Consider the following 14,248-nt stretch of genomic DNA (forward strand, 5'->3'; position numbering starts at 1 on the left):
CCAAACAAGCTCTCGTAATATTTTATGAAAGGAAAAATAGATAAGATGATTAGACAGATGAGAGGGAGACAGCTATTTTCTCAGTCTTTGAGTAAAGGAAGGGTAGAGACAGAGCAATAGCAGGAAGATTTCTCACGACAAAGGACTGGTCAGGATGACTTGATTTTGTGTTTCTATTTCAAGAGATAGAGTTTTACATACCAGTACAGTGGCATAGTCTTGTATAGTCTTGTCTGTGGGTGTATAGTCTTGTCTGTGGGTGGTGCCAATAAATAGAAAGGCTTACTTAGGAGAGGGAGTTAAGAAGGTGGAGACAACTAAGATTATTAAACTGAAGAAATTTATGCTATTTATTTATTTATTTTTTTAGTAGCAAAAAGCCCAAATGGTGGGAGGGAAAAGACTTTCCAAAGTGTTAAATTTTGAAATCAATATGAACCTGAATTCCTCCTTTTCTCTTTCCAATGAAGCCCTAAGTTCTGACTCTACGCTGGTTCGACTCTTCATAGAGAGATTTGGTTTTAACGTCTTCTCTATTACAATGAATTGTGCACAGAATAGTAGAACAGATGTTTTTAATGCAAAGGTTTGCTCATATGGATCTGAAATACTATGGACCAATTTGGTCTTAAAATACTACGGACCAATTTGTAATTATACAGCCAGCTCTGGGACAGCCCTGAATTAGACACAATGTTCACTAATGGAGGAAAGCAGTATTCCTCGCAGCTTTTGCGATGACACGCACACTGCTCAGCTGTGCTGTCTGACACGTTCCATGAATGGATAGCAAAATCCCCCTCTGGGTTTACTGAACTTCCAAAATGGATAATTGTATAATGTTAAAAGCAAGAGTGCAATGGCAGTCAACGTGAAACACTAACATAATATTTAACACTGTAATGTTTAGCCAAAGAAAATTCCCATCATAAAATAATTTGCATTTACACATCCTCTTTCACATTGAATTTTCACAACTTCTGATAAATAATAAGTAATCAATTAACTACGCCTCACAACACTGTTGAGGTAGGCATGCAGACTACCCATTGTGCAGATAGGTAAACAAAGGCACAGAAGACTTATCCAGTCATACAGTAAGTATCTCAGGCAAAGATAGAACTCAAGAGTCCTGTTTACCTCTTGAGTTTTCAATATGGGAGTGGATTGTTGCCTTCCTGGAAAATATGTAAACCCCTCTAAAGAAATAGAGTTAGTACGCAAGCAATGCTTGCTTTTACTTTTCAAGAGGATTGCTTCAGTTCTTAGACTTTCTTCCCACCTTACTAGGGTCACTTAGGAGGCACATGGCATCAGTTCATCTGCATTAGGACTTATCTCATAACCCCACCACTTTGAACTTTCTCCCCTCTTATTAGGGAAACTATATTAAGAGGGGTTTAACTTTAAAGCCCCTAATGTAGAACTCAATTCAATTTAAAAAAGGCTCATCCCTCTCTGCTGGCAGTCATACAAGCAGAGATAGGAGGGGGCTAACTGGTCTGGATCAACAACAGATACAGCGTCTGTCCCACTTTGATAAAAAGCTCTGTACAAGGGGAAATGACATCAGCCAGAAACTTGGCTGGAGTTTGTGTCTGTGATGGCAACCAGGAACTTAGTATTGGGTTAGGCCGGAAGCCACTGTTCCCAGAAACTGAGTTGTCCATTTCAGAACAGACAGAGCCTAGATCAGTTTGCTGCCCTAAATTCAGCACTATTTTCTCAGTCCTTGCTGAGTGAAAGTCAAAAGGCGTATGTGTCCATGAACCAGAAACACTGGACCCCATACTCCTCTGAACTTTAAGGGGAGTTCAGCTCCATATCTAACTTGCATGACAGATCATCAAATCCAAATCATTTATCTAGAACCCTATACATTTGCAGATATCTGCTTTATATCTGCTGGTATCCACACCCGCAGATGTTAGTGTGGATATCCGGAACTCATTTTTTCATCTGCAGGCATGGAGACAGATTTTGTGTCCGCTCAGGCTTTATGGATCGGTGACACCCGATAAAGGGTATTGTATCTAGACCATCCTGCTCACTCAAGGCACATTTCTCATTATGGTATAACATTTGTAACTCACTCGCGAGTTACAAACAGGATCCTAGGGAAGCTCTGGGTATAGGCTGAAACACATAGGCTATGTCTAGACTGGCATGATTTTCCGGAAATGCTTTTAACGGAGAAGTTTTCCGTTAAAAGCATTTTCAGAAAAGTGCGTCTAGATTGGCAGGACGCTTTTGCGCAAAAGCGTCCGTGGCCAATCTAGACGCGCTTTTCCGCAAAAAAGCCCAGATCGCCATTTTCGCGATCGGGGCTTTTTTGCGGAAAAACGAATCTCTGCTGTGCACACTGGCCCTTTTGTGCAAAAGTTTTTCGGAAAAAGACTTTTGCCCGAACGGGAGCAGCATAGTATTTCCGCAAAAGCACTGACAATCTTACATGAGATTGTCATTGCTTTTGCGGAAATTCAAGCGGCCAGTGTAGACAGCTGGCAAGTTTTTCCGGAAAAAGTGGCCAGTCTAGACACAGCCATAGACTGCTGGTGGAACTGAAATTACCTGCTGGCTGTACACTCATCTGGTTGTGTGTACTAAGTATTAAATTTAGTGTCTTTCCATTAACTACTTCCACTTGTGATGTAAGTACACCAGAACAGAATCTCTAAAGGCCAAACTTTACCTTTAGATTACAAACATGATTATGCTGGGGGGAGGTGAGAAAGTATGGGTGATAATCAAATTGTTCTTTGTGCCAGTATTCATAAGGTGAAAGAGCTCTATAGGAACCCCATAATCTATTGTTCCGCAGCAGGTACTCATGGCAAACTTCTTAAAGGTACACACAGAAGATGAAGTCAAAAAAACGAATAAGCTGCAGCTATGTTCTGCTGAACTTTTAAGGAACCTTAATCAACCCCCAACCAGTCCTTTGTCTCTCTACAGCAGTTTTAAAAAATAGAGTGCTGCTTTCGGGATGGCTTTTTTTTGAAGCTACAGCAAACATTCCCGTTAATCGTAAACTTCTTATCTTTATGTCTCTCTTCCCTTCGACAGGAATAGAAGTAAATAATGAAGCTGCTCACTTTCTGAACAAACTATTAGAAACGTTAAACAATACTTCACAACTAAGGAACTCATTCATTAGCCCTTTGCAAGGCTTGAGCCCCTTCCTTTCCTGTGAGAGGCCATTAATCTGCTGCAATATGCTTTCCAGTAATCCTCTTTAAGCAAAGCTGTGTATGTTTCCTTGTAGCTGCTTCTGCAGGTTTGCACAGAGAGAGAGATGTCCCTTTGACTGGATGCGACATATGTTCTTTGCTGAGGCCTCCCTTTTCCTTTATCCTCTCTTTTTTACCTATCCTTGTCCTTACCTCTCTGCTTCATCTTTTCATTATTGTTTAAATGCTGGACCTGATTTTCAATGTGTTGATATTCCTTCCACTGGTGCTTCAGTGGAAAACTGTCGACCTTCACAAAGGGACAGTGTTTTCCCCTTGTGTGCTTGGGGTAACCAGCTGCTGCTGTTTAAAGATGAAAATTAAAGTCAGTTTATTTAACTGAAGAGAAGGGGCCCTGTTTTAAATAGCTAGTGGCTATTGTGGCCTGCAAGCATCATAACCAGCTGCTGGAAGATTTACCTGTGTGGATCATTGCCATTATTCTAGAGACAGGCTGGCCCTGGACCATGGAGAAAGAACACTGTTGCTCAGGCTGTTAACCACACAGAGTAAAGCAGGGGGACCCCATCTCAAAAAAGTTGTATTGGAATACGAAAAGGTGTCAAAAGGACAAACTGTTAGGGTATGGAACAGTTTCCATATGAGGAGAGATTAAGAAGACTTGGGCTTTTCAGTTGGAAAAAGAAATGACTAAGATGAAATATGATGGAGGTCTATAAAATCATGGCTGGTGTGGAGAAAGTAAATGGGGAAGTTTTATTTACTCCTTCCCCTAACACAAGAATTAGGGGTCACCAAATGAAATTAATAGTTTGCAGGTTTAAAACAAATACAAGGAAGTATTTCTTCACACAGCACACAGTCAACCTGGGGAACTCTGTCCGAGGATGTTGTGAAGGCATAATAGGGTTCAGAAAAGAACTAGATGCATTCATGGACAGGGCTCGACAAACTATAGAATCTATTTGCCCGTGGCGAGTAGATTTCAGCTGCGCGCCCCGTTTACTGGCAGCGCGCGCATGTGCAATGGAGCTCTGGCGCATGCACAGTGCGGGGCTGGCGAGTGGCTTTCGCCGCCGTTTGTCAAGCCCTGTTCATGGAGGATAGGTCCCTCAATTGTTTTTGGCTAGGATGGGGTCTCTAGCTCCTATTTGCCAGAAACTGCAAGTGGACGACAGATCATTTGATCACCTGTTCTTTTCATTGCTTCTGGGGCACTGGCCACTGTTGCAGGACAGTAGACGGCCATTTGGTCTGACTCAGTATGGCCGTTCTTATGCAATGTTTAGTAGGGCGCTGTTTGGATTCTACAAAATGCAGCTATGGCTTTTTAGAATGTCTATTTTCCCTTTAAACTTGGCAGTAAGCAAGGTCCTTTTGCCTTAGAGGCTAAAAGCATCTGGAAGGAAATAGCTCTTAACTAGGAAGGGCAAATGGTTGGTGTAGAATCCCAATGTGAGTGCAGGAGGTCCGTTTTTGACTGAGGGTGGAGAGGAGGGGGAATCTGGTCTGGATTCCTTGGGGTTGAGGGGAATGGACTAGTACTTAGGGACACACTTTGCAGCGTGGCTAGGAAGTGCTTTTTCAGATGGCCACCTGTGATAACCATCATAGCAACATTAGGGTTGCCAAGAGTATTGAAAAATGGTGGCATGTGTAATCCACCATTTTGTAATCCCTGAGAGCAATCCTCTTTAGTTCATGTTTAATGCAAGTTATTTGGATTAAAAACTTCATTCATCATCTGGTAAAGCCTCTGACTTGGCTTTTATAAAGCAGGCCTAGCTATGTAGCACTGCAGGACAGGTTTTACTGTGACCTCAATGCAACATGAAACAAAGGAACATTGCAATCGTTTATGGCTGTTTTTTCACAGTAGAGCTGGTCAAGCATTGGAAAATCTCAATATACCTTTGTCCAAAATCATCACACAAAAGTATTTCAACTTTTTGTTTGGCTGAATGAAAAATTTTTTGGAAACTTTGTTTTGGCTCAGTCTAATGTTAAACTGTGTCTGCATGAACTCCTACAGTGCCTCAGGGTCGCTTGTGTCTTGTACTTCACTCTCTTCTATGGGCTTAAGGCCCCACCAGGCTAAATCTCTCATGGTGCACTGAATCATTTCACTCAGAGGGGAGACTGGGTTTTGAAGGATATAATCTGGCCAGGGAGTCCAACCTATGGAGGAGAACAAAGATGTAAGGGACTCAAACGACAGCTCCCATCAGGTATCAAAGTATCACTGGCTAAGGCAAATTAATGTTGAATGCACTTAAATTAATTTTGCTTTGACAAACAAGGATGTTTTATTTGGGGCTAATCCAATGTAAAAAAAATACTTTATTTAGATTTTTGCAGTGGAAAAGTTTGATTTTTGAAGATGGAGCATTTTCTATTGAAAAAAATAACAGAAAATTCCTCATTAATATGAGACTTACATATTATTTAAATGTACATATTCCCTGTTTTAAAACTAGGTCAGATAGCATAATCCACTAGATAAGTACATTTTAACTAATAAGTCATCATAGGAGCCTCCAATTGTTATAGGTACTAGACAAACAGTTTCTATCCTAAAAGGTGGGGCTATGGTCTCACCACAGTCATAAATTTGTGTTACTTCCCCAAGTATATATCTTGATGCAATCCCAAGGTGATATCTGAAATTTTTAGAGTTGGAGGAATAGGAGGGTCTATTTGAATATGCATGCACAGCTGTGATGGTTTAGTGTTCATAGAATCTCAACCAAGGGGCAGGAGTAGCTCAGTGGTTTGAGCATTGCCCTGCTAAATTCTGGGTTGTGAGTTCAATGCCTGAACACTAAACCATTACTGTGAGATGTAATACTGGGGATCTAGTGAGGCCACTGCTGATCCCAAACTAAGGTCCCATTGAACTTAACTTACACCCTTCAGTTTGTTGTGTCTGTACTTCCGTTACATAGTTCTTTGGGTATATCTATCGGGGGGGAACTGGTGCCTGGGAGAAGCTGTCTTCTGTCAGAGATGCAGCAGCATGGTGCGTCCCAAGAATAGGAACAGCAGCACACTGGATGCCAGTCCTTGGGGGCCTATCAAATAGTCATGTAATTGCTAAGATTTAGTGCGGTTACATGACTCTTCAGTTTCACAATATCTAACATCCCTAATCTGTTGTGCTAGCTCAATTAGCACTAACGGTATGGCTGCATGAGCTAGATGCGGTAACCCAGGACCCCTACTCAAACTAGCTTTGATCTATCTATTTAAGTGTCACAGGCTGCAGTGTGGACCTACCACCTGTCTTTTTAAATTTCTATTAGTCTGATGGTTGCAGAAAAAATTGACATTTTGTAAGACAGAATTGTATAGTGAAGCGCACACTTTCTTTAATGGACAACCTGATTCTGATCTGACTTATGAGTGTAAGTCAGGAGAAACTCCACAGAAGTATCTGGAATCGTAAGTACATAAAAGTAACTCTTAATTTACACTATTGTGAGAACAGAATGAGGCCCAGACAGCTGCTTTTTTTGTAGTGTCTGTGTTAAATTAAATCTCAGAGGATTAGCTGTTAGCTTGTAATTTTAAAAATGAGTAGTCTTGTGGCACCTTACAGATTTTTTTATTTATTTATATACACACACACACACGAGTTTTCATGGGTTTTGCCTACAAAAGCTCATGATATATAGTGTATTTGTTAATGTCTAGGGCGATGTTGACTGCCAAATTTCAAAATAAGCTACGCAATTTACGGAGCACAAATTGTGTAGCTTATTTCAAGGTAAGAGGGCTGTGTAGACGCATCCTAAGAGGCCACAGAACTACTCATTGGCTACGTCTAGACTGGCATGATTTTCCAGAAATGCTATTAACTGAAAAGTTTTCCGTTAAAAGCATTTTCGGAACAGAGCGTCTAGATTGGCACGGCCGCTTTTCCTCAGAAAGTGCTTTTGCAGAAACGCGTCTGTACCAATCTAGATGCTCTCTTCCGCAAAAAAGCCCTGATTGCCATTTTCGCGATCGGGGCTTTTTTGCGGAAAACAAATCTGAGCTGTCTACACTAACCCTTTTGCGCAAAAGCTTTGCACAAAAAGGACTTTTGCCTGAACGGGAGCAGAACAGTATTTCCGCAAGAAGCACTGATTTCTTACAGTAGGAAGTCAGTGCTTTTGTGGAAATTCAAGAGGCCAGTGTAGACAGCAGGCAAGCTTTTCTGGAAAAGCGGCTGATTTTCCGGAAAAACTGGCCAGTCTAGACACAGCCATTGTGTTTGAACTAAAATAGTCATGCAGACTTGGAAAAAAACTAGTGTGTGTGTGTGAAACACAATACAGCAGTTAGATTTCTAAAAGTGAATTGAGGCCTGGGCTTTGGGGCTTTAGTAAACAAACAATATTTTGCTACTAAATTTGTACATTGTTGCATACTCCTCTCTACTGGTTAACATGGAGAATGGTTTTCTAGTAAGCCAGGGTATTTTTTGACTGGGTTTCAGAGTCACAACTGCAGAACTTTGAACCCTGCCTCCTAGCCTTTTCTTTGACAGCCAATTAATGATTGCATTAAAAAAGAGGCATAAACTACTTACGTTAAGTGAACTTTCTGCCGATGAAGCTACAATAGAAGCACTGGAAATTTTTTAATGCAAGAGTTTTGTCAGAAAGTGAGTTTGTCAAAACTGAATTGTCTGTGAAACCAGGTTGGGTTTTGATGAACTTACATTAAATCACAAAGGGTTCAGAGGGAAATCTGTCTGGCAGGCTGCTAGCACACCTTTACAAGCTCAGGTTTTCAGGCTCCATAGGCAGCAATGCCAACATTCCTGTTTGAGCCAGGGCTCTTGGGGATACAGGCTCCTTGCTGCTGAGCCAGGAAATGAAGGTAGTCAACTGGGAGCATGAATATCCTGAGATGAGCTTGTAGGCTGCATGGCTTGGGGACAGGCCTATCATATGTATTGCTGTGAGTATGAACTTCAGAGCTTCCATGCATCTGGGCCAACTGGCAGTGCCTGACTTCTGAAAAGGGGAGCCTGAAGTCCCCATGGAGGGGCTACCCCAGAGATTCAGACCTTAACAGCTCTGGCTCCTGCTGCTGAATGGAATGGAATAGCTGTGTGGAATCGATGAGCAGGTTAATTGCAGTCAGCCCCTGCCTGTCTTGGCCACATATTTTCTCACAGAATCACTAGGCATGGGTATTGCTCAGAGAAACTCTTTTGGGGATTTCTGGTCAGAGGCATTTCAACAATGTTTCAATCTGACTAATTTTGAAATTTCTCATGTATTGGAAATAGTGAGTCTCAGTTGTGCTGACTTGTTTTCTCCCTTCCCCCATCAAGCTGCTCACAGCTGCAGGCGCAACAGGGGCATAAGCAGCTTTCTATGGCTGGATTAAAGATCTTGTCTACACACCCTCTCCTCATGTTTGCACAGAGGAGTAGGAGGCTGAAGAGCAGACTCTGAACTCCCTGCAGACTGAAATCGGTGAGTTTTTATTTCATAGCAACACGTTATAATGGTGTCTGACACCTGTAAATGATAGGATAAATAAAAGCTAGTGAGGCTATTCATTATGCCTTTTTTTACAAGCTGGCAAATGGTATGAATTCATCTGACTTATTTTAATGACTCACGGTCACCTAAGAAACACTTTTGCCCTGATTTCTCACAAATCAGAAATCCCTAAAGGGTTTTGTTTGCTATTCTTCTGGTTCAAAGAACAAAATCGGAAAGAACTGTACACTTCCCAGATGTCAGGCTAATATAGTGCCACAAATCACTGTGAACTATACTTGGCATTTTTATTAACAAATGAGTTTAACAGTTCAACTAGATTTATTAAAAACCTGTTCCAAGTAGTGCAAATGTTCAGTTACATCTTCATAATATTAAATGTCCTTGCCATTCCATCCCATTATGTCATCTTAGTCTCCACATCAATTTTAAAAACTAGTCAAGATTGTGATGGGGGGGAGAGAAATAAACAGACACCTTCTTGAAACAAAAACATTTATTGCAGTGAAAATAAGACACGATTACATACAAAAAGAAAAATATACCCTGTATGTACAATGAAATGGCTCTTCTAGGCTAGGGCAAAATAGGACGAGATAGGACTACTAGGCAGCTTTAACTAAAGATGGGCTTTGACTGCAAGATTCAGTTCCTAATCTCAACCCCTAACGATGCAATTTTGTTTCAGATGGCTATATGACAGGGATTTTCCACCACGACATTTAGATCCAGCTTTAGGTTCAAATTTCAAAAACACGCCCGCCTCCCATTGAATACTTTTTAATACTGAACAGATCTGGACTTGACAGCAATCTCTTATTTTACCTGAAGCATAGATTGTCAGTACAGCACACAGGAAGGCATGAAGCCCTGAGGTTGAGGGGAGTGGTTTATTCTCAGAGCACCATATTGAAAATGCACTTTATATCAGAATAATTTTGGAGTCATATTCTTCTTTATAACCCAAGGGCAGGGTACTATGCCAAGGTAATGTAAAAATTTAACTTTGTAGACAGCTGACTCTACTGTTCTCCTCAACTAGACTGGATTACAAGGGCCCAAAACAGAAGATGAAGATTGGTGTAACATAAGGGCATCCCAGCTGTGCCCCCTTGGCCTGCTTCACCAATTGCAGGGGCAGGGGGAATCTTCCCACTGTTTCTACAGTGCCAAAGAATCATGTTTGCAATAGGTCCATGCAAGTTATCTTTGAGAGGCTGATTGCACAGACAGGGCAGTACTCAATGATCACACTACTTCATAAGATCTGGTTTGTTGATTATAGCATTTTGAAGCCGCACCCAATTATTGATCATTGGCTCATAAGAGTTGATTTCCTGCTTGACACTTAGGCCATGAATCTTTACCCCTGGTATTGAAATGGAGAAGAATAACCCACCAACCTGGTGAAGTATCCTCCCAGACCAGCTGAGGATTGCTGAAAGAACATGTGGAAGAAGCGTTTTTCTTTCATAGGAATCTCTCCCATCTTAGACAGCTGGACTGAACAAATTTGGGAAGTAAGTAGTCTTGCCTTGATTAAATCAATGTGCATTGGAAAAGTGGTGATGAGAGGTTTGTTGGCACTAGTTGACCATCTTGGTTAAATTAGCTTCATTGCTCAGGCGGAAAAAATGTTCCTGATCAGCATTAAATATAAAAGATCTAAACATCTCGGGCTATGTCTAGACTATAGGACTTTATCACAAAAAGGTACACAAATTGTGCTCTGCAATTTGCGTACCTTTTCCCAATATTTTTTTCAGAAGTGGCTTTTCCAAAATTTGGCCTGTTTATACTGAACCAAATGTTGGAAAAAAACCCTCTTTCATGGGAGGAGTAAGACAGGGCTTCTGAAAGAGCGCATTTGCTCTTCCACTTTTTTTTTTTTTTGGCAGAAGAGCAGACACGTTCCCCTAGACCCCATAGTTTAGACATGCCTCCAACTCAGAGCCTTACAGATCTAGATACAAATTTCATGCTGGCTCCCTTGATTTGAATAGACCATGCCAAACCTGCACAAGCTTTGACAGTTCAAAATACAGGTCCAAATCTGCATCGGAAGCACATCTTTTCACATACTTGTTCTTATTAACAATTTTTTTATTTCTAAGTAATTAAATCTGGAAAGTAGGTAAAAATCTTAACATTTGGTTTCCACTAAGCCAGAAGTGGGGTTCCCTTTTTCCCCATTAGAGATTGCAGAGATCAGAAACTGGGTAAGCAAAATGAGGACAGGTAAATGGTATACTATCTTACTCAAATAGGGAGGTAAAGGGGGCCTGATTTGGAAATAGAGCTTGTGGTTGACTAGTACATTATTCAAGTGATAGTATTCTAATATGTCAGCTGGATTTTATCTGATGGGGGCATACAATGCTAAGAAGAGAAAATCAGTGCTGAAGGAATAAACAATGGTGTGAAATTAAGTACAATAAGTAGTACAATTAAGCCCTTATGAAAATAACCAAACATAGGGAATACAATAACTGTACAGTAAATAACACATTCATTATTCTACAGAAGCACAAATAAAAAGTAACTATATTTAAAATGTTAAGAGGATAAAAATAGCTGCTGTTCTATAAAAATTTGAGGGTAGGGGTTAGCCTTTGTTTGTCCCAGATTACCAGTTGTACAGGAGAACACACACTCATTCTAATATTTCTTGTGTTAGCAACCCCTAAGCCCTGCACCATCTCCCTCAAGGATTGCCTTGCAAAGAGACATGAGCTTTGCCATGAGAGCTGCAAGCTGAACATTATGCTGTATGTGACTGCTTATTTATTTTAATCAATAAGCAACAAAAAGGGGTAAGTCATCCAGCCATACATAACGAACTTCTCTATCTAGATAACAAAACATTTTCTCTGGGATCATTATTGGGCCATATCAAAATAATGCTGCTATCACTTGAGCAGAGCCAGTCTCGTCCTACAAACCTCTCACCAGGAACCCAAATATTCTCCCCTCCTCCACTAATACTTTACTTTTGAAACCTCTAAACAGTGGGGAGGGGGGAGGGGAGAGAAATACCAGAGTAACATTAAAAATCTGTATTTTATTTCTTTGTATACCGAGCAAAAAAATCTTCATGCAATGAGAAAATACATGCACAAACTTTCAAAGTCCAGGGCAGGAAATGCTTTTTCCCTTATTAAAAGTAAGTGAACTTTCATGACCTCTGGTCACTCTCATAACTGCATTGAGAAAAGCCAAAGATAGTAAGAAACATTCCTACAGTTAACCATTCATTTAGAAAATATCCAACCAGCAACGTTTTAAGATCCATATAGTGTAAATACTGTAAGTAATTGCAGTTATGTCTGTGCCCTGTTTACTTGAGCAACAAGGTCATCTTCCTCTTCTTCCATAAAACTGGTTTCAGATTTTTTTTTAAAGCAGTTTCCTGAAATGAGAAAAATAGGCAGGTAGAGACTACATTCTTCTGTGGGCTTTGTTTTAAAGCTTGTAAAAAGGGTTGCCCAATTACTTTCCAGTTGAGGGAAATTTAAGATGTTCATTTTAAATAAGTGCCACCGTTATTCTCATTTAAACAAATTACTGCATTTGAAATGCCTGACTTGTTAAGTCTCACAACATTTTACAGTGGACAGATCTTTAATCTATTCCCCTGAAACATTTTATTCCAATCTTCTTGAATAACAAGCAGCTATAGAAATTCCTAGGAGTATAACTGCTTAAATAATTTTTCATTATAAGCCCACTTATGTGTTTAACTACACAAATTAGAAATCTGTTGTAGATTAAGGATTTCTGGACATGTATTGCAGGTGAAAAATTCATGTAGAACTAAGTTCCATTGCAAGTTTAAGGGTAGTAGTAGATTATCAGTGTATCACTTGTCCTCCTAGAATTTCCACAGTTGTAGCATGTGTTACCTACTAGGGGTATTAAATTTAGTTTAATCAAGTAGTCAATGTGTTTTCCAGATGATTCCTGTCTCCCCTTCCGCCTCCAGAGGCAGTACTGGGGGGAACCAGCTTTTAAGCCAGCTCCCCTCCGTGCCAGCGCCTGTTCCCCCACTTGCTGCTGCCGATAGAGGCAGCAAGTGGTGGGGGAGCAACTAGTTGAGGGACTAGTGGACTAATTGCTTACATCCCTATTATCTACTAGTTTTTGTTATGGGCAGAAATATTATTTAGAACACCATTTATAAAAACTTTAAAATACATTTAGCATGAGTTAAAGATAGGAATCGGGAGGCTGTTTGCTTTCAGCTGATTCTAGCAAATAGAATTTCCACAGGCAAGCTTTGATGGATGCTTTGAGTCTTATGTCTGGGAAGCTGTAGCAACTGAGCTTATCCATTAATATGGCAGGCTTGTAATTTTATTGCACCCACAATTATAGATAACACTCTTTGCCAGTGACTATTGGCTTGGTTCATTACAGTGTTGAATGTGAAGAATTCAAAGAGGACAAACTGGTAAGATTTGCTTGTCTGACAGTTTTCAAATACCAATTTTGAAGAGAAACCTACTGAATATTAACAAATTTTGAACAGATACTGAAAAGGCTCTGTTAACCTGTGTTTTATGAAACAGGCTATTTCATGTCCAATACCTCTCTGCTAACAATTCACTTCTGTTGTTTGATCTACCTTTTTTCCCCCCCGAGGTGACTAAAGCTTTTGGGTGCCGTGCTCCCAAAATCACTACCCAAACTAAAAAAATTTGACTTTGTGCAGTTACAGGCAAGAAGTTTTGACTTTGCCATTCCCTTTCCATGAAGAATTTCTGCCTCCAACAGTTGTTTTTCTAGGAGTCTCAACCTTTGACATCTCAGGAAATTGCTGTTCAAAGTATGCTGCTGAACTATAAGGAAATTCTTTCCTGATCCACATACACAGATCAAATCACTGTTGTACAGTTGCTGCAAACCAGTTCAACGGGTATTATGCATAATGTGATCTGTAGTGTAGGTCAATAATTAGTATTTTACCCTGAAACAGCAAGTATATTGTTAATCTCATCATTTCTTCTTAGGAATAAAAACAAACTTTTGAAGCTATTTGTTTGTCGAGGACTATTCCCCGACAGAGTACACTATATTCATTACTTTAGACACAAGGTTTCACATACTCTGTTGACCCATTCCCCCCCACAAGTAGCCATGGTTAACAAATCAATAAAGCATGCTCTATTCATAAATAATAAATTGCTGGTTACTGAAAGATGCTTCGGTGAAACATTATGAACATAGAAAAGAACTAGTTGTGCCTAATTTAAAGATGGCTTTTGAATTACAGTATTAGTATCACTTTTAGTGTCATCTATTTGTACCTTATAAGATGATTGATTAGAGTAATTCAAGTAGATACTAGCAAAACATTACAATAGTTCAATGCCAATACTTATTTACTAAATCTAAGAAAAATAAAATAGGAACACTTAGTCCTTTTGTACAGTGTTAACATGTTTAATAGCATGTATGGACATTAAATCTTCATCTTGCCAACCTTATTCAGGCAAGATTCTCACTGCAATCAATGGGAATGTAGCTTGAAAAGGGAGAGTGGGTCAAGTGTAACGA

At 40.1% G+C, this 14,248-nt stretch overlaps 1 protein-coding gene and 1 long non-coding RNA gene across 2 annotated transcripts in view; one reads left to right on the top strand and one right to left on the bottom strand.

Moving 5' to 3' along the window:
• The window catches only part of LOC112547035 (uncharacterized), a 64,081-nt gene extending 53,901 nt beyond the window's left edge, over positions 1 to 10,180 (top strand). The window contains exons 3-4 of the long non-coding RNA XR_003090779.3: positions 8,518 to 8,662; positions 10,045 to 10,180. This is a non-coding gene — a long non-coding RNA (uncharacterized LOC112547035). The remainder of the gene's footprint in view (positions 1 to 8,517; positions 8,663 to 10,044) is intronic.
• Positions 9,153 to 14,248, bottom strand: part of IMPG2 (interphotoreceptor matrix proteoglycan 2) — an 84,545-nt gene continuing 79,449 nt past the window's right edge. Inside the window, exon 20 of the mRNA XM_075907641.2 lies at positions 9,153 to 12,101. Coding sequence (XP_075763756.2) covers positions 12,089 to 12,101 — 13 coding nt within the window. The 3' untranslated portion in view covers positions 9,153 to 12,088. The remainder of the gene's footprint in view (positions 12,102 to 14,248) is intronic.

Source organism: Pelodiscus sinensis, chromosome 1 (genome assembly GCF_052426305.1).
Source record: "Pelodiscus sinensis isolate ZL-2025 chromosome 1, ASM5242630v1, whole genome shotgun sequence".
Taxonomy (NCBI): Eukaryota; Metazoa; Chordata; order Testudines; family Trionychidae; genus Pelodiscus; species Pelodiscus sinensis.